The sequence below is a fragment of the Heptranchias perlo genome, chromosome 16, assembly GCF_035084215.1.
Source record: "Heptranchias perlo isolate sHepPer1 chromosome 16, sHepPer1.hap1, whole genome shotgun sequence".
NCBI classification, from domain to species: Eukaryota; Metazoa; Chordata; class Chondrichthyes; order Hexanchiformes; family Hexanchidae; genus Heptranchias; species Heptranchias perlo.
In genome coordinates this window covers 51,582,345-51,602,721 of record NC_090340.1, presented here as the reverse complement: position 1 = coordinate 51,602,721, position 20,377 = coordinate 51,582,345, and the positions used below count along the sequence as shown (strand labels likewise).

Sequence of the window (20,377 nt, the reverse complement as noted above, 5' to 3'; positions counted from 1 at the left end):
AGGTTCATCTGGTTCAATCCAAACTGAAGCAGATCTATTTAATCAGAGTCTGTTGCGAGCTGAGAAAGCAGCTCTCTGCTCCAGCTCAACCATTCATTTTCACTGTTAAAACTAAAATAAAAACAGATCCAAATCGAATCTTATAAAGTCTGGGTTTGGGCTTGCGTTGATTGAACAGTTGAGTTTAAACAGATTTGGTTTCATAGCCGTGGTGTTCTAAATACAACGTGCAGACACAGCTTGGTTTCAGAACTGCTTATGTATCCAATATAATTTTGATAGTACCAGACTTCTAGAATTCTGAGTAGGAAAAATATGTGTGCATAACTACTTTTTTTATTCATTGTTAGGATGTGGGCATCACTGGCAAGGCTGGCATATATTGCCTATCCCTAGTTGCCCTTAGGTGGTGATAGTGGGCCACCTTCTTGAAATTTGAAACAACTGACTGACTTGCTAGACCACTTCAGAAGGCAGTTAAGAATCAACCACGTTGATGTGGGACTGGAGTCACATATAGACCAGACTGATAAAGGACAGCAGGTTTCCTTCCCTGAAGGAGGTTAACAAACCAACTAGGTTTTTGCAATAATTTGATAACTTCATACAACTGAAGTAAATCATAAAACTTTCTTATTGGTTGAAAATAAGCAAACATTCAGTTCCAGTCATTGTGGTGTTCTTGACAATATAAATGATTAATTTATTCAAAATTTCTATGTTTGGCAACACTTTAAAATGATTACAAATACATTTGTTAAATAAAGAACATGCAGAAAATGTATTTACACTATTTATCCATTTGCTGTACAAAGATAATAGCAATGTATTCAAATTCTTCCATAGAAAGTAATCCCATACAAGTAATAATAGAACAGCAGGCTGAGGTAGCAAAGAGGCCAACACTAACCAGGACCCAGTAAGTGTTTCGGAATAGAAAAGTAACATACACAAAGCTACAGTGCCTCTTGTTTTTTCATTTTTTCTTTTCAGTTTACATAAACCCTACTTCATACCAGGAGCAGGATTGTACTTTCAATCCTAATACTTTGGTAGTTTAAATTAAGAGAGTTTATTTCCAACAACATGCTCATGACCATAGTATGGATGACTTAAAATATCTGTAATGAATCATGTTAAGGCTTGTCAATCAAAAAGTATCCTTTTTAAAATGTTGAAAAACATATTTATTTTAAAAATTGCAGTAGCTTGGCATTTCTGGTACTTCTAAACTGTCCACTGCTTGAAAACTGGAGATTTCTAATTAAAGTGGTTGCTTTTAAAGGGTCAATGTTAATGGAATTGAATCAAGCATTTGCATAGGACAAGTAAAAGGTAATGTCACTTATAAGTTGCATTTAATGCTTGGGACAGATCCAGCAGCAACTTCAAGAATATCAGAGCACTTAGCAGAGTAGAAGAAACAATGCAAATCTGTTGATGAACAACTAAAAACTAACCCAAATGCAATTATGGAGGTGATAAGTTTATTGACGAGCAGTTACGGTCGGTACTCTTAAAACAGATATTTCTCTTTGATGTTAGTGCATTTTACACTCATCCAAAGGAATGAAGTACTGGAACGTTCTTTTGCACCCGATGATTGCCTCAGGCACTCAGTCATTTACAGTTTTGGCTGGGTGTTACACTGCCCCAACAGTAGGTAAAATTATCCCTAAATGGCAAAATGAAATTTAAACACAGTTCAGAATTTATTGTCTTAGTTTACATTGTTCCTGGAAAATGTATACTTTCCTGAAGTAAGGTTGTACTAGTCATTCAGCAGGTTAGATCTTAACCACCGTGCCCATTTTCTCGGACAGTAGGTGCTGGTAATGAAGGGCCACTGGGAGTGGAGGAGGTGTGGGTTGGTGCTTGGAGTGTGGATCCCTTATCAATATATGGTTGGCAGGATAGTCCCCACCCCTGGGGTCTACCTACCTTTCTCCTCCACATTCCCCGGCCATGGGAGCCTTCACCTCCTTGACAGATTTTTCACACTTCCCTCCCCCTCTGCTATTCTGCTGCAACCATTTACACTTCCTCTTGGCCCAATTATTGTCCCATTACCACCCTTTTTTGCCTTGCACCATCATCTCTTTTATCATTTAATCACTCCACCCTATCACAGACCTTCTTCTTTGTTCTTTCATTCCCCCCTCGCCCCTGACCCTTTTCCTTGGCTCTGTACTTGCTTAAAAACTGTTAATCTCTAACGTCTTCCAGTTCGGATGAAAGGTCATCAACCTGAAACGTTGGGCCCGATATTACCATGGCGGCGGGTTCGCGGTGGGGGGTCGATTGGGCGCGTGGGTAACGTGCCTGGTGAAATCAGTCTGCTCCGCACGCAATCGCAGGCTGATTGGATCCACTTACCTGTTCTCCCGGGTTCCCCACTGCTAAACTGCGCGACGGGCGGACTGCGCATGTGCAGTAAGGTCTGTCAGCTGGAGGAACCCTATTTAAAGGGGCAGTCCTCCACTGACTGATACTGCAAGAAATAGGAAAAATTACAGCATGGAGCAGCCCAGGGGGAAGGCTGCTCCCAGGTTAATGCTGCCTCACTCCAGCTCTAATTGGACGGGGTGAGGAGGAGGGGGAGGACAGAGATCTTCCCCATGGCGGGTGGGAGGAAGCGGCCTCCTCTGCTACCAAGAAGGCCTGGCTCAAGGTGGCAGAGGAGGTCACCTGCACCACCAACATATCGCCCACCTGCATACAGTGTAGGAGGCGCTGCAATGACCTAAGTAGGTCAGCCAAAGTGAGTACACTTACTCATTCCCCTACACTCCGTCTGCCACATCACCACCCCCACCCCACATCTCCTTCTGCACAGCCAACACTATTCTATCACATCATTCCTCACACCCACTCAAACCTCATCCTCATCTTACCTGCACTTACTCACCTCGCCAGTACTCATCCTGCCACTACCACTCAACCCAATCCTCATACAATCTCATGGCTCTATCTCATACTCACCCTCTCATGCATCTCTTTCACAGTCAGCCTCACTCAACCTGCCACTACCTGTGCTGCAGCCAGAGGGCATGCATCACATATGTGCAGTAGGCAGTGTAAGGCAAACGTGTCGTGAGCATGAAGGGGATGCACAAGGGTGTTTGAGGGTTTGTCATGGTTTTTACTTAAAATTGATTTCTGATTATATTGGCACCACTACTGTCTTGTCTGGTTTGTGCAATAATGCCCTTTCCTGAGGATCACTATGAAGACCCACAACTCATGCCACCCATTGTGTCACTGCAAAGTGGGTGTAGTTGTATTTGCAGGGCTCTTTTGTGCAGACGACTGAGAGACGTCGGCGATGTCCCCGTTGGCACCCTGGAAGGATGCGGAGGAGAAGTTGTTGAGGGCAGTGGTGACTTTGACAGCGACAGGTAAGAAGATGGTGCTCGGGCCAGCCCAAAACAGCTCGGCATGAAGGAGGCTGCAGATGTCCACGACTACATGTCGAGTGACTCTGAGCCTCCGTGTGCACTGCTGCTCAGAGAGGTCCAGGAAGCTGAGCCTCGGTCTGTGGACCCTGTGGGGAGGGTAGTGCCCTCTGTGACGCATCTCTTGCTGCGGTTGCCCTCCCTCCTGCTGTGCAGGTGGATGTGTCACAGCACTGTGTTGTGGAGCTCCACGTGTCAGAGGTAGACGGCGTGGCCGGCGAGGCTGGTGATGCTGTTCGCCCTCCGAGGAGGTCATGACTGCAGCTACGGCGGCCCCCATCCGGAAGATGTACATTTGAGAGGGTCCGCAAGGTAGGTAAATGTGTCTGGACACCGGGGTAAGTGTGCAAGTTGGTGCATTTTGTTGTTAGGAGCATGGTGGTGGAGGCCAAACTTTGTCCAAAGTGACAGAGTGGCCTCCTGCATTGAGTGAGGGTCTCCCCCCTACACCTGTCAAATGGACCTTTGCAGCTGCCACAGGCTGATGGCTGCAACACGTCCATTTGAACTGGGAGTGTTTCCCCAAGTACGGGAAACAGTCTCAGTCAGTTGCTAAAATAACAGGTCAATCAGGTCTGTAAACAACCTGAAGTACCTGTTCAAGTACTTTAAGTGGCACCCCGCCGGCTTTAATTGCAGGCGGGAGTCCCACATGCGGGGGCTGCGCGCGCATGTCAGCACGTCAGTAGGGAACCCGGAAATGGGGCGGGTTGGAGCCGGGCTCACGACCCACCCGGGGAATCCCCGATTTTCGCAGCCCCCCCCCCGCCACGAACGCACCCGATCGCGGGTGCGAAAATCGAGCCCGTTAACTCTGTCTCTCTCTCCACAGATGCTGCCTCACCTGTTTTCCAGCATTTTCTGTTTTTATTTCAGATTCCCAGCATCTGCAGTATTTTGGTTTTGTTCTAATTTAGTTTACTGTTTCATACAAAAGAGGGATGAGCTTCGATGGGGCCTTTCTTCATCCCGGACTTTTCTTATGTTCTTATAGAGAGCAATTACATGCAACTGATGCATGGCCTCATTTTTCAGTGCACATTGAATTTAGAGCACTGAGAAGTTTCTTGTCTATACCAAAAGGTTTATTTTAAAAAAATGATTAATTTGCCTCTGCTTAAAGTTTAACAAACAACTTCTGGCAAATTTAAAAATTAACTGTTCAGTGAAGATGTTAGGTGATTTTTAAAATATTTTCCAGCAGTAATTTGTGGGCAAGTTTAACGTGAATCTTCCATTCAGCATCTGTGAGCAAGCAGATGGGTGGATACCTAATGTATTCCGAGTCCTACTTTACCTGCTGTTTAAGCTATTAATATTAATTTAAAGAACACCTATTTAACCAGTGCCTGGATTTTAATTATATGACAATTTGAAAAAATATCATTAGGTGTGTGAAATGGAATTAATATTAAACAGGAAACACCAGCTCCACATTTTTTTTTTGTCGGGAGGCAAATCACTATGAGCTCTGGAAAAGTACTAACTTTAGAAAATAAGGGGAAATATTGAAAGATAAAAAGTGTTTTTGGTCAAATTTCCTTTATACTCCAGAATTTTTCCAAAGCTGTGCAGAATATTATGGGAAATCATATAGCCCACAGTCAGATATAAAACCAATTTCGGCCTAATATAATGTTATACTTTGTAAGAAAGCAGCTACAAAACAAATAAATATACAAAAAATAATTTATCATGTAGACCCTTTTCATTGGCATAAACCTATTTATAGGGATTGGATCACACCACAATATTTGAAAATGGTACACTTTTGAAACAGTTACATTAAATGTTTGCAGAGGCTGTAGTGATGGAGCAGCATAGCTCATTTAAGCATCAATGCACAGTACCACAGAGTGATGGATCCTAGTTTTTTTTTTACCCTAATTGTGGCTGTATGGAGTGGAGTTCGGGAGATTCCCCACAGGTGGATGGAAAATCAGAGACAAATTCCTTATATGCTCCTGTGCACCTCACAGTGGCTATGGCGTAGCATTAGATCTTCTCTTGATTCCCTTGGCCACAGTTGGTGCATGTCCCAGAGATCAAGAACAAGCTTTGTTATTAATGAGGGGTTTACAGAAAAAAAGTTTGCAGATTCTGTCAGGTGGTACTAATTAGAGAATAACATTGCTTGGGAATGTACACAATAGAAGGGATTTGACTACATAAACACGGCAATGAAGTTTACATAACCAGATGTCTTGAGCACCCTTCCAAGCATAATTTTATAATATACACAGTTTCATTTTTGTTTACCCTACTAGAACTTTCTGATCAGCTTGGAACTTCCTTTTCCATTATAGCCTCCAAATATGTCCATTCAGTTTCACTTCACATGAGAGGGAGAGGTTTAAAAATTTATAACTCTAAACCAAGATACAATAGGGTCAGCTGACAGAAAAATAACATTTTACTATGAAATAATGCACTTTGTTTTATACTGTATTAAGAAAAGTTGATGAGGGTTGTATATATAGTTTATATATATATAGATATATATAGGTATATATGTATATATATTAAAAAAATACAATGTAATGCCATAAGAAAAATCAAAGTGTTCGAGCCGCTACCCTCATCCCTATTGGCCCGATGTAGCAAAATAAATTATATTTAATAATATAATCAGAATTTGCACATGCAAAAATTAATTCTGGGAACGTCTTCCCACTATCTCTGATGATTTGAAGGTATGTAATAGAGAAAAAACAACTTAACTTTTTACACTGAAGAATTAAAAGAAATCTAAACTACAGTTATTCATTTAAATATTGCGTGTTTTTGTCACCTCTTTGGCATCATGTATTTTCCTATGAATTACTGGTGTAACTGAGGAGTGAGTTGTGAAATAAAGTTCCTCCTATTCGTCCCTCACTCCTAGCCCTCCAGCCATGACAATAGTTTCAGTAATGCACATGTACTGTTAAGTCCATAAGGACATCAATTACCCATAATTTTTAGCAGGAAAATGGTATAGCAGGGTCATGTGGTCTAAGTAACTGAGCACAAAATGCTCTAACCAGGTAAATAAGAAACTTCTGACCAGCACTGAGAGTAATTACATGAAAAGGGAATTATGACAGTATATTTGTGAAAGGAATTATTTCACTGAGATTTAGTTTATCTTTTAATCGAGTTTATATGTAGAATGTTAGATGAACAAGGGTGAAATACAGACTTTGTGTGGTCCTCAATTAGCTTGAGCCAGGATTAACATGTATGGCACAGCCACAAGGCACTTACAAACTCCAACTCAATGAGGCACCACCTATACATCTGTGTAATTCATTCCTTGTCCACCATAATTTGTGTAAAATCTACAAATTCCTTCCTTTTGTCTCAAGTCATGTACCATGGCCATGATTTTGCTAGTGTAATGACCTTATGGTTGGCAATTCCAAGAATGAGCCTGTGGACATCTGATGGGGAGAGGGAGATATAATTACAGAAAAGAATCTGCATATTCTGATGTAAGCACAGATTACAAGGATATAATTTTGGGGAACAAAGAACGAGAAAGGAGTTTGCACACATTATAATGTAACAATCACGAGACAATAACTTTTGCAGCACCAAGCACAAAACGGATATTTGTAACTTCCAATCATTCAAGCCAAATGCTAATAACTTTTGAGGTGAAACTCAGGTACCAAGTATCTTCAAAGAAAAGTCACCAATGTTTTGTTGTGCAAATGGAAGCAGATTGCTAACATTTTGGTACATTAGCCTGGATGTCCACCAATATTTACCAGTGTTCAGACCCATGTATACATCCAGCTAAAGGAAAAGCTGCCATGGCGCCAAGACCTTCATGAAGTCCTGAAGGCTTTTCCTTTAACTGTTTTCTAGAATCCATTTCCTAAAATGTACACACATGGTGCTTTACCAGTTTGCAGTGAAGCAAATAAATGTAAAGAGACTAATTCCAATAGATTGCACTGAAATATATATCAAACAATGAGTAAATACTTAACTATATTAATACTGAGCAATTTAACTTATAGACTTACCAGCACTGCTGTAAATAACTATATTTCTGCCTTTAAACAAAATATCAAATTTATTATGTACAATAATGATAGGAATGTTCAAACCAGAGTCCATTTGATTTTTTTTGGCAGATGAGATGCAAGGTTTGTAGTCTGAGAATGTTGTTTAATTCTTCTTGATGAAGATGATCATTGTTGTCAAGTGTGCACAGTTTTTGTTAAATGTTTCTTATGCTAATGCTTCCTGCCCTCGGAAACCAGTCTGGTAAACCCAGAATAGTTCTGTCACAATTATTTTCTCACTCACGCCACAGCAAATATTCTGAAGGCTTTCCCATCAGGAGGGTTTTTTATACTGGAAGAGAACAAATGACAGAGATGATCAATGTCACGTTAGCATCTAGTGTAATATCTCTAAATATGTCGAACTTTCTGCCGCTGCACTACAGTAACTTCGCAGTGGAGCGGAAACCCTGTTTATGCGTAAAGGGAGTTTCTGATGCACTTCCAGAGAAGCTACAGTCCGAGGAAATTCAGGGCCAATACTGAGTTTTTAAAAACATAAAGATTCATTTTTATCCTGGCATTTTTGGAAAAAGAAAATCGGACTGCTGATTCGTTATCGCTCGTTTTGCACCACCGCCCAAGACAAATTTATACCCCCTAGTTTCTTCAACTTTGTTTACAAGAGTTCCTTCATTCATGAACATCATAAAATTGCAAGTGCCCTATGCCATATTTAAATGGAACTGCCACCTGTTTCAGATGGTAGCTTCTGCCACCTGACCCAAGCCCCATCAGAAAGAAGAACCACAAGATCCTTTGTGTCCCATCTGCGCCCATTTCTGGGGCATAAACAATACTAAAATTGGTCCCAACATCTTATTTTTTTAAACTTTTAATTTTTGAAACCTTGGCCCTGATTCATTATGCAACTATTAAAAAGCTGAAATTAGAATCATATTGACCAATTAAAAAAAATACATGAAGTGTTTCATTTTTCACTGGTCAACCACTACTTATTTTTAGCAACTGCAGAAAGCCAGCTGACATTTGTTTTCCAGCCCTTAAAGTTCTGAAGAAATGTATTGTGTTTTGAGAGTGTAATGTTTATTAAGATGAGAATGACATTCATAGTCCTGGGTGACCTGGATGAGCTCTTGTGGCAGAATGCTGACGTTTCAGCCCAGACATTCAACTGAGATCAAAATTTCAAAACCCTCCTTGTGTGAGTCTCATCACTTCCCTGCTGAGCAGGAAGGCAGTCCATCTTAGAAGAGGAGGGGATAGACTAAAAAAAGCATCACACCCACACTGTTTTAGAAGGGAAGGGAGGTGGCTATGTATGACAGCACCTCCCTTGCACTTCAGATTGAAGAAGGAAACTTGTTGGCAGTGGGGGAAAAGGATAGAAACTCATGAAATCCACCTTTTCCATAAAATCCTAAAAATGTAATTTTAAATAAATTAATGTTGCTTTTTGGCCTGACAATACATTGAATTAAGTCAACTCCAGATAACTGGATGTCATAAATATATCAAACATAAGGTCCTAATGTATAAAATCACTTCCCATTTATTAAACTGAATTCCTGACTTAGGCATAATATTTTTAAAAATAGTACTATCACAGCATAACATTTCCCCAATTACCAAATTTAAAAACCAACACAATTAATGCAGTCAGGACAAACAGTCCTGTCCCCCCACCCCACCCCCCCAAAAAAAATGTTTGTAACCAGACTTGTAATCAGAATTTATTAATGGAGCAAGGGAAAAAATTCCAACATCAGATCATATTTGCATATGGAGCTTTAACTGAGGTTTTACTGGTCCAGTAAATAATGACTGCGCACTATCTACTAGTTTATTTCATTTTGTTTCTTTAATAAAAGAATATTTCTCCCCAAATAGTTCCTTGCACCTCAACCTGCTCCAGCTGCCAAGTCTAAACAGCCATCTATCATCATCTGACAACAGCCATACTTGTAACAGGATGAGATGGCCAACAATATATTTTTCTTCCCCTTTTCTGAAGCTTACCTCTCTGACTGAATTCCATTTTTGGAGGCTCCTGCGTATCGATTCTTCTTCTCCACTGGCATCACGTCTACAAGTCCGCCAATGTGGTTCTTAATCACACCAGCATGTACTGCTGATCGACAGATACTGGATCTCTAGAAGATTAGCAGAAAAATGATTTGAATCCTTCAGTGCTCTGTGCAGCTCAACTCTTGGCAACATTTGCAGTTAGAAATCCCATCTATATATGGCAAAGATAAAACTAGCTTTTATATTAGAATGCATTCTCAGGGAAGAAATGCCCTTCATGCTGTTTGCCTCTAAGATATCTATTTCACTATTAACTGAGTAAGAAAGACGTTTATCAGTTTTGATGTAAAACGGATGGGATTTTTATTCGCTCAGTTTGCATTTAGATGTAAATTCTAACCTCATTTTCAGCAGCTAGTTTTTTTTTCAAAAGTACTATTCTACAGTTTATCCTCTCAACTCAACTTACAGCCACGTCTGAGTGGTTGGGGTGGTACCAGAAAATTAGAAGGAAAATCCACTGTTACCCTTCTTAAACTTGGGTGGTAGAATGAGGGGGAGTAAAAGAAAACTGAGGTTTCCCCAATCTAACTTGAAGAGTTACCGGTTATTTTTCTTTGCCATGATGATGTAAGAACTCAGGAATGAGGTTTAGATGTCATGTTTTTCCATTGCCATTGAGTTGAAGGGAATAATACTTTTACAGGGTATTGATAGGTTCCGTTGTGATAAGCCTGGATCAAATCAAACTAATTCTGCTCACCATTTGCTATTTGTTCCTTTCCAAACATTCCCTTACTGCAAGGACAATGGGCATGACTCCTTCCCCAAAACCTGTTACATTCTAGCTGACTCATGGTACCATATGTGTACCATGCAGTGTCAAGAACCACAAGATCTAGCTAATGGACAAGTCAACTGTTGCAGAGCTCAAATCCACAGCATGTAAGCTCTTTTAAACTGCTGCGCCAACAGGTTGCCAGCTCAATTAATTTGTTTAGGCTTCCACTTGTGTGTATTAAAATAGTTTTTATACATCTGGAGTCCTTCCGCTGCCTACAGTGAACAGTGTGAGTCTGGCTGGGGCTGACTAAGGTTGCTATTAATATACACTCTAATCCATTTATATTAGCCTGCCATATGATCCTGACCATAAAGTAAGCACATTTGCAGTTAAATTATTAAAGATACTCCCAGTGCAAATAACAGCTCATTGATCACAAAAGGCAGAAGAAACAAACCACTGTAGCTACTTTCGTAAGCATAAACTTTTGGAAGTTGGAACACTTAAAATTTGCATTTCTACAAAATCTATTGCAAGAGACTAATCCTAATCCCATAGCATAATACCTAATTCTCCCTAAATAAACTGGGAACCCAGACTCTTTTTTCCCCACTATCTGGTAAAATGTCTAACAATGCAGGTATATGCTCACCACTATACCAATAGGGATTGGATGCAGATACATCTCAATTGATCAGCCCACCAATGACTGGTAACACAGAGCTATACTCTGTCATGAGAAAAATGAAATCAGAACCTCCTCCACATATACTAAACAATAAGAATCATACTTTTCACCCCCTCACAACTAGATTGGCAGGGATAAGAGGTTTCTTTACACGCCTGCTAAATCAACAGGACTCAAATGGTCTCAACCCACTGACTTCTTTTGCCTCAGAGAGCAGCCACTTGCTGGTTCCCCTCCCTAGCCCCACAACTAAGGCCAAGATATGAAAAACAATTATATACAGTCTGCTTTGTCCCTGTGAGATTCACACAACTACATTGTTAAACAACTTACATCTATATAGCACCTTCAATGCAATAAAACATCCCCAATAGATTCACGGAGGTGAAAACAGAACCCTAACAGTGATGGAAAAAGTGTTAGGAAAAGTGGTGGCCAAAGAGATAGGTTTTGAGAAAGCTTTTGAAGGAGGGGTGAGCAGTAGCAAACAGAGGGGTTTAAAGAGACTGTTCCACAGTGTGGGACCAAGACAACTGAAGGCTCTACAACTGAACATGGAGGAATGAGAGAAGGCCATTGTTGAAAGAGTGGAGTGTTTTCGATGCCGTGTTGGTTGGAGAATGTTGCAGAGTTAGGGAAGGGTATGGGTGTGAAGCAATTTGTAGAGGAGAACAAAGATTTTGATTTTGACACGCTGAGGAATGGGGAACCAGTGGACAACGATAGGGCTGATAAGGGACTCAGACTTAGCATGAGACAGGATGTGGACAGCGCAGTTTTGAATGAGTTGTAGTTTACATAAAGTGGAACTTAAGAGGCTGACAAGGATATCATTAAAGTTAAAAACAGTTAACTCTGGTGGTGATGAAGGCATGGATCAGAGTTTCAGCGGCAGTGAGAGTGAGATGGAGTGGAGGCGAGCAATGTTGCGAAAGTAGAATTAAGCAGTTTTAGTGGTGGCTGGGATGTGGCGTTTGAAACTTAGCTCAAGGTCAATCAACACACTGAGGATGTGCACTATCTGGTTCAGCCCAAGTGACCATCCGTAAGAGGGACAGAATCGGGACCAATATGCAGAGATTTTGGCGGGAGCGGAACAGTCTTGCTAGTGTAGAGCTGGGTGCCATGAGCATACATGTGGAAGCTAACCTAATGCCCACAGATGATGTCACCAAAGGGCAGCGGGAAGATGAGGAAAATGAAAGGGGTAATCTTGGGCACACCTGATATGATTATTTAGAGTCGTCGAACATCATGTCCAAATTCAAGTATTCATGAAAAAGTCCAAAATGTCCCACTTTGAATATAAAGTCACATTTCTTGTTAACACTACCACCTAGCAATTTAACAATAGGAAGTATTTATTTACCTCTGGGATTACAAACCAGCCAAGGAAACTTGTTTTTACGTAACAAATGTACTTAAATAGAGATCACTATAGAGCAGTCAAGTTTCCCAACTGTAAAATAATAAAGCAACCATAGTCTTCGGTCAGTATGACACAGGCCTACATGTACCGAAATAAAAGAACTGGTCGTAACCTTAAAATTTTTTATTACACCCAGGCTAGACAACATTAATGTCTCATTGTTCTTTTTCTATCTTGGACACTAGTGAAGAAGCTGTATTCAGTCATTGGCAATGCTCCACCTGTCAGCCTCGATTTACTGCCGCTGGGTACAGCAGAGCACTCTGGAGATGTGCAGGAATGCGTTTACTTTAGTCATAATCACACAGTGTCTCCATACATTAGCAGAAACTGGTTTGTTGAAGAGTCACAAGGATTTATCACATCCTGGCCCTTTCCCTAAGAACTACATAGAATTCGTATGACAAAATGAATTGAATTTTAACTCAAGCTCTTGGCTTAGCTGTTTCGAAAAAGGACAAACCTATTTTGATTTTAATTTTATATCGCAGTGCTCCATTAATCTGGGATCATTAAAATGATCTATTTCAAATGTTACATTAGATGTTTTTTTGGCTTCAGAGTACATGCAAGGATGGTTACATTTTTTTATTACTCTGAATTTATAACACATTTACTAGTGTAGTTTCAGAAAATTAACGTGTATGCTCGCTCTGTGATAAGGAGAGAAATAGCATTGAACTGAGTAAAATGGAGACTTATCCTGATTGTGAACAGGAAGGTAACAAGAAACACAGTGGTGATTTAGCAACAATAAATGGCGGAATGGCCTTTTTTTTTACTTGGGCTTGAAATTTTTCCAATTCATCCAGATTGTAGGTAAACATATCAATTTGGGCAATCTATAAATGCTAAACATGTCCAACCAATGCACAGCAATCAACAAATGTTAGACTACTTGGCCAAAACAGTAGAATATAAGTCAGAGATATCCATGATCAAACGTACAGTGCTCTTGTCAGACCATATTTTGAGTACTGTGTTCAGTTCTGGTCACTGCGACACAAGAAAATCATTGAAGCACTGAAGACAGTACAGAGAAGAGCAACGAGGCTGATCCCTAGAGTCATAAGTCTGAGTTATGAGGAAAGACTGAAGATACTTTGGCTTTTCAGTCTGGAAAGGAGGTGTCTAAGAGATGACGTTATAGAGTTATATAAAATAGTGAAGGGAATAGTCACTAATAAACCCAATAAGGAATTTAGGAGAAACTTCTTTACCCAGAGAGTGGTTCGAATGTGGAACTTGCTACTACATGGAGTAGCTGAGGTGAATAGCATAGGGGAAGCTATGTAAGTACATGGGGGAGAAAGGAATAGAAGGTTATTCTGATAGGGTGATTTGAAATAGGGTAGGAGGAGGCTCGTGTGGAGCATAAACACCAGCACTGAATGGCCTGTTTCTATGCTGTCATTTCTGTGTAATTCTATGAATGGTGAAAGTAATTCTGGAATTTAACTTTAAATTAGGACAAGGATGCACAGGTTCAAATTAATAAAAGGTAAATTTTGGAATGATATCAGGAAATTCTTCTGCACACAGAGAGTGCTGAATGTTTAGAATAGATTTCCAGATGTGACAGCGAAAACCCCAAAATTATTTAGGAAACATTTGGGGGGTGATTTTAATCCCCAAGAACGGGTGGGTGGGGGGCGGGTGGGAGCTGAAAATAGTTGTTTTTTTGGGTCGCAATCGCAAAATTTTCGGACTTTGCATTCCCAGTGGGAAGCCTGTACTTTTACACGCCGACGTTAAACCCGGAAATAAAGCTGGGTTGCAGTCGTGACTCAAAAAAACAACTATTTTCAGCTTCCAGCTGCCCCCAACCCAACCGTTCTTGGGGTTTAAAATCACCCCCTTGGATGCTGCAATGGGAGAACTTTAGGACCTCAATGGATAGATGAATTTAGATGGGCCAAATGGCCTTCCTTAACCATAAGTGTCATATGATCTTGTAACCTTTGTCTAATGGATCCTTATGCCAAAAAAGTGCTTCCAGGAAAAAACGCAATCACTAACAAACTCTAATCTTTCTCATTCATATATACATCATGCACCATCACACAATGCGCAATCATAAAAACATCTAGCTTTGTGTGCTGCATTAACACGACAGAATCAAAACCTGTCCACCAACAGCATTGTATTTCTATTGTGCAGAAGTATTCGCTTTTCATGACCTCAGGATGTCCCAAACACTTTACAGCCAATGAAGTATTTCTGAAGTGTAGTCACTGTTGTAGTGTAGGAAACATTAAGGATGTGTACTTTATTTTGTCAAATCACTGTGTAACAAGATGTACTGGAATTCATCTCCGACTGATGGAGAAAAATTCACAAGGTGTTTACAGGAAAACTAATGTTTAAAATGTATATATTCTGCAGGCTAATTTCCATGAACACTATTCTTCCAGCAACATTTTTTGTCACAGCGTGAACTTCAAAGAATGACAATACACACCTGTACTCAACTCTCTCCCATAAATGTTATCACCCCTCTCTCCCACTCATAAACTATAACTCCAATTCTTTCCTTCTTGTTATTTCGTTCTCTCTCCTTCATAGCAATGCTTATGTTGCCATAGTCTGTCCATATGAAACTTTTATTGCTTTCTTTCATTCCTTCTTTTTCCTTCCAGTCACACTAACTCCCTTTCAGCCTGATTATCAGACAGTATACCCTTCCTCTCCCTTTCAGCTCACAGTTGTGCCGTCTGACATTGGTCTGTGATTTTTTTTGGCAAACCATCACTATTCATTGTGTGTCCTACATACGCTAAATCATTCTTTTCATCTCTTTCTAGATCAGTAATGTGTTCTGACACATAATTAGGAAAGCCCTGTAAAAGCTGTTCATTAAGTGGAGCACAATGGATTAATTCTAGGAATTTCTACAACTTTGCATCTACAGTTGAGTCTCCATGCCACCCCAGTTGGCCCTCTTAAAGCAAAACTGCCCTGTTGTACCCTGCTGACATTATCAGAATATATGAGAATCTGTAGTGGATTTCATCCTCAACCAATTATTTTATTAACATTTCTGGTTGTCTCACATGCAGGTAATACAGGTGGAACAGAGGCTAAAATGTGTGCAGATCACTATTAAACTAAAACAGACTATGTTCTAAACCCTGAATTCTGGATTTTGACTTGATTGACTCTAAATCCAGGGCTACCAGAGAAGAAACCACAAAAGCTGCTTAGTAAGGTAAATTAAAGAGTCTACAATGTAATCTTGCAGAATGAACTTTTTCCATCAATGTTTCAAAAGGAATTGACAAAAATGCTGATGGAGAGATTATAGAAATTTGGATAGAAGTTCATTAAATTCAAAGCACATTAGCATTACTGCCCAAATAAATACTCATTAAATTCTGAAAGCATCAAACTGAATTTGTCACTCTTATTTCCACTCTGAAAGGCTTCACTGGTAATCATCCTATTCTCTAATGAGCTTTTCCGGGCTTTGTTCCTTCTACAGCCTAGGGATGCAATCATTGAGCCCAATTCCTACAATTACGGAGAACGAAGGGATACTGTACATAAACACTTCACATTATATGGATAAAGACACTTTACCTATTGGTTTGAATCAACTTGTTCAATAATTCTCTCTCTGTATGCCTGCAAATTGATTGTTTTCTTTTAGTCACTGTCTCTTATTATCAGTTTATGTTAATTGTCTCAGATCTCTTTTTCTGTCTTATTTCCTTTTTCATTTAACAATCATCTGAGGACATGTAACAGCTATTAGGAATTATACATCATCAGCCTGAGTTGGATTCGAAGCCAAAAGCTTAGAGAAAAGAGAGTACTGTTCAAATCCACTGTATCAACCAGTGAGTAATAATTATCTAGTCTGTTTTGGATACAGCTATCAGTGAAGAATGGCTTCAGTTTTTTTTTGCTCTGAAAAATTATACTAACAACAAATTAAGAACAAAGGGACCTAGAAAACAGAACACCATCTGCTGGAATGAACGAGCCTCAAAACCACAATTGACCATCAAATAGAAAACAAAACTGAGATAAAGTTTAACCCCTAAGAGGCTTCAAGCTTGCTTTACTGAATATAGTAACTGCAGCAGAAATTTTCTGGTCTGGCTTTGACTTTTCTCATTGCTGTTTTCTACTTTTTGAAACACTGTTATGACATTAATGAAGGTATTTTTTTATTCGTTTATGGGATGTGGACGTCGCTGGCAAGGCCAGCATTTACTGCCCATCCCTAATTGCCCCTAAGAAGGTGGTGGTGAGCCGCCTTCTTGAACCGCTGCAGTCTGTGTGGTGAAGGTTCTCCCACAGTGCTGATAGGAAGGGAGTTCCAGGATTTTGACCCAGCAACAATGAAGGAACGGCGATATATTTCCAAGTCGGGATGGTGTGTGACTTGGAGAGGAATGTGCAGGTGGTGTTGTTCCCATGTGCCTGCTGCCCTTGTCCTTCTAGGTGGTATAGGTCGCGGGTTTGAGAGGTGCTGTTCCAAGAAGCCTTGGCGAATTGCTGCAGTGCATCCTGTGGATGGTACACACTGCAGCCACGGTGCGCCGATGGTGAAGGGAGTGAATGATTAGGGTGGTGGATGGGGTGCCAATCAAGCAGGCTGCTTTGTCCTGGATGGGGTTGAGCTTCTTGAGTGTTGTTGGAGCTGCACTCATCCAGGCAAGTGGAGAGTATTCCATCACACTCCTGACTTGTGCCTTGTAGATGGTGGAAAGGCTTTGGGAGTCAGGAGGTGAGTCACTCGCTGCAGAATACCCAGCCTCTAACCTGCTCTTGTAGCCATAGTACTTATGTGGCTGGTCCAGGTAAGTTTATGGTCAATGGTGACCCCCAGGATGTTGATGGTGGGGGATTCAGCAATGGTAATGCCGGTGAATGTCAAGGTGAGGTGGTTAGACTCTCCCTTGTTGGAGATGGTCATTGCCTGGCACTTGTCTGGCGCGAATGTTACTTCCCACTTATCAGCCCAAACCTGGATGTTGTCCAGGTCTTGCTGCATGAGGGGTTGCAAATGGAACTGAACACTGTGCAATCATCAGCGAACATACCCATTTCTGACCTTATGATGGAGGGAAGGTCATTGATGAAGCAGCTGAAGATGGTTGGGCCAAGGACACTGCCCTGAGGAACTCCTGCAGTAATGTCCTGGGGCTGAGATGATTGGCCTCCAACAACCACTACCATCTTCCTTTGTGCTAGGTATGACTCCAGCCACTGGAGAGTTTTCCCCCTGATTCCCATTGACTTCAATTTTACTAGGGCTCCTTGGTGCCACACTCAGTCAAATGCTGCCTTGATTTCAAGGGCAGTCACTCTCACATCACCTCTGGAATTCAGCTCTTTTGTCCATGTTTGGACCAAGACTGTATTTAGGTCTGGAGCCGAGTGGTCCTGGTGGAACTCAAACTGAGCATCGGTGAGCAGGTTATTGATGAGTAAGTGCCACTTGATAGCACTGTCGATGACACCTTCCATCACTTTGCTGATGATTGAGAGTCGACTGATGGGGCGGTAATTGGCCGGATTGAATTTGTTCTGCTTTTTATGGACAGGACATACCTGGGCAATTTTCCACATCGTCGGGTAGATAAGAACATAAGAACATAAGAAATAGGAGCAGGAGTAGGCCAATCGGCCCTTCGAGCCTGCTCCGCCATTTAATAAGATCATGGCTGATCTGATCCTAACCTCAAATCTAATTTCATGTCCAAATGTCAGTGTTGTAGTTGTACTGGAACAGTTTGGTTAGAGGCGCGGCTAGTTCTGGAGCACAAGTCTTCAGCACTACAACCGGGATGTTGTCGGGGCCCATAGCCTTTGTTGTATCCAGTGCACTCAACCGTTTCTTGATATTACGTGGAGTGAATCGAATTGGCTGAAGACTGGCTTCTGTGATGGTGGGAATATCGGGAGGAGGCCGAGATGAATCATCCACTCGGCACTTCTGGCTGAAGATGGTTGCAAACGCTTCAGCCTTGTCTTTTGCACTCACCAGCTGGGCTCTGCCATCATTGAGAATGGGGATGTTCACAGAGCCTCCTCCTCTCATTAGTTGTTTAATTGTCCACCACCACTCGGTGGGACAGGACATACCCAGGAGTGGCGATGGAAGAGTCTGGGACGTTGGCTGAAAGGTATGATTCTGTGAGTATGGCTATGTCAGGCTGTTGCTTGACTAGTCTGTGGGACAGTTCTCCCAATTTTGGCACAAGTCCTCAGATGTAAGTGAGGAGGACTTTGCAGAGTCGACTGGGCTTGGTTTGCCTTTGTCGTGTCCGGTGCCTAGTGATCTGATGCTGGGTGGTCCGGCCAGTTCTATTCTTATGTATAGTACATAATGAACAACAGAATATTCAGTGAAACATTTTGTGTGGACAGTTTTGCTTTTCACATGAGATGTTACATTGGATTGGTGTCTAACATTTAGAACATACAAGTTGCACTATCCATCCACATAATTCAAAGGTGGGAACTTGGCTTCTAGCTTCTATGCTACTGCTATATTGTAAAAAGTGTTTTCATTCCCAGTAATGTTGATCCAAACATTTACTTCTGATAACAGGACCTAGATAATGCATAACAGTCATAGAAAAGAAAATGCAGTGAACTTACATCAGAATAAATGTAGTTGCCGATGACCCGTGCCCAGAAGGGAAATTCCTCCAAACAGTTGGGTGGACATTTAATTCTATGAATCAAAGAAATTAGTCTATAATTTGGGTAGTGCACAATAAAATATTTAGTAGAAATAAAATATAGGTTAATCAATACAAGCTTGTAATTGCAAATATAATGGGGGATATAAAAATTCTTCAAATTAATTACATATGGGAAGTCTTGAGGCCAGTTTTTAAAAGAGGCCAACTAGAACAGAAGGACGACTTAAAATAAATAACTGAAAGTAACAGGCAGAAACAAGGTATGTTACATTAAGGACCTGATAGAGGCCAGTTAATATTAACTGGGATACAATCAATGCAAAAGGTATAGAAGGCGCAGAATTCTTAAATTGCATTCAAGAGAACTTTTTTAGCCAGTACGTAGCAAGCCCAACAAGAGGAAGGGCAGTTTTAGGGAATGAAGCTGAGCAGATGGAAGGAGTATCAGTGGGAGAGCATTTTGGTGGTAGTGATCATAATTCAGTTAGATTTAGCATAGTTATGGAAAATGACAAAGATAGAACAGGAGTAAAAGTTCTAAATTGGGGAAAGGCCAATTTTACTAAGCTGAGAGATGATTTAGCAAAAGTGGACTGGAAACAGCTACTTGAAGATACATCAATGTCAGAGCAGTGGGAGGCATTCAAGGGGGAGATTCAAGGGGTGCAGAGTAAACATGTTCCCACAAAGAAAAAGGGTGGGACTGCCAAATCTAGAACCCCTCGGATGACAAGGTGCATACAGGGTAAGATAAGGCAAAAAAGAGAAACTTATGTAAGACACCGAGAGTTCAATACTGCAGAAAGCCTAGAGGAGTATAGAAAGTGCAGGGGTGAAATTAAAAAGGAAATTAAGAAAGCAAAGAGAGGGCATGAAAAAATACTGGCAATTAAAATTAAGGAAAAGCCAAAAATGTTATATAAATACATAAAGAGCAAAAAGATAACTAAGGAAAGAGTAGGGCCTATTAGAGACCAAAAAGGTAACCTATATGTGGAGGCAGAAGATATGGGTATGGTTCTTAATGAATACTTTGCGTCTGTCTTCACAAAAGAGGGAGATGATGCAGAGATAGTAGTTAAGGAGGAGTGTGCAATATTAGATGGGATAAACATAGTGAGAAAGGAAGTATTAAAGGGTTTAGCATCTTTGAAAGTAGATAAATCGCCAGGCCCGGATGAAATGTATCCCAGGCTGTTAAGAGAAGCAAGGGAGGAAATAGCAGAGGCTCAGACCATCATTTTCCAATTCTCGCCTGGTTGCAGGCGTGGTGCCGGAGGGTTGGAGGACTGCTAACGTTGTAGTGTTGTTTAAA

At 40.9% G+C, this 20,377-nt stretch overlaps 1 protein-coding gene across 1 annotated transcript in view; it reads right to left on the bottom strand.

Moving 5' to 3' along the window:
- Positions 1 to 679: 679 nt before the first annotated feature.
- The window catches only part of crispld2 (cysteine-rich secretory protein LCCL domain containing 2), a 51,585-nt gene continuing 31,887 nt past the window's right edge, over positions 680 to 20,377 (bottom strand). The window contains exons 13-15 of the mRNA XM_067998119.1: positions 19,016 to 19,091; positions 9,491 to 9,624; positions 680 to 7,802 (exon numbers count right to left, since the gene is read on the bottom strand). Coding sequence (XP_067854220.1) covers positions 7,751 to 7,802; positions 9,491 to 9,624; positions 19,016 to 19,091 — 262 coding nt within the window. The 3' untranslated portion in view covers positions 680 to 7,750. The remainder of the gene's footprint in view (positions 7,803 to 9,490; positions 9,625 to 19,015; positions 19,092 to 20,377) is intronic.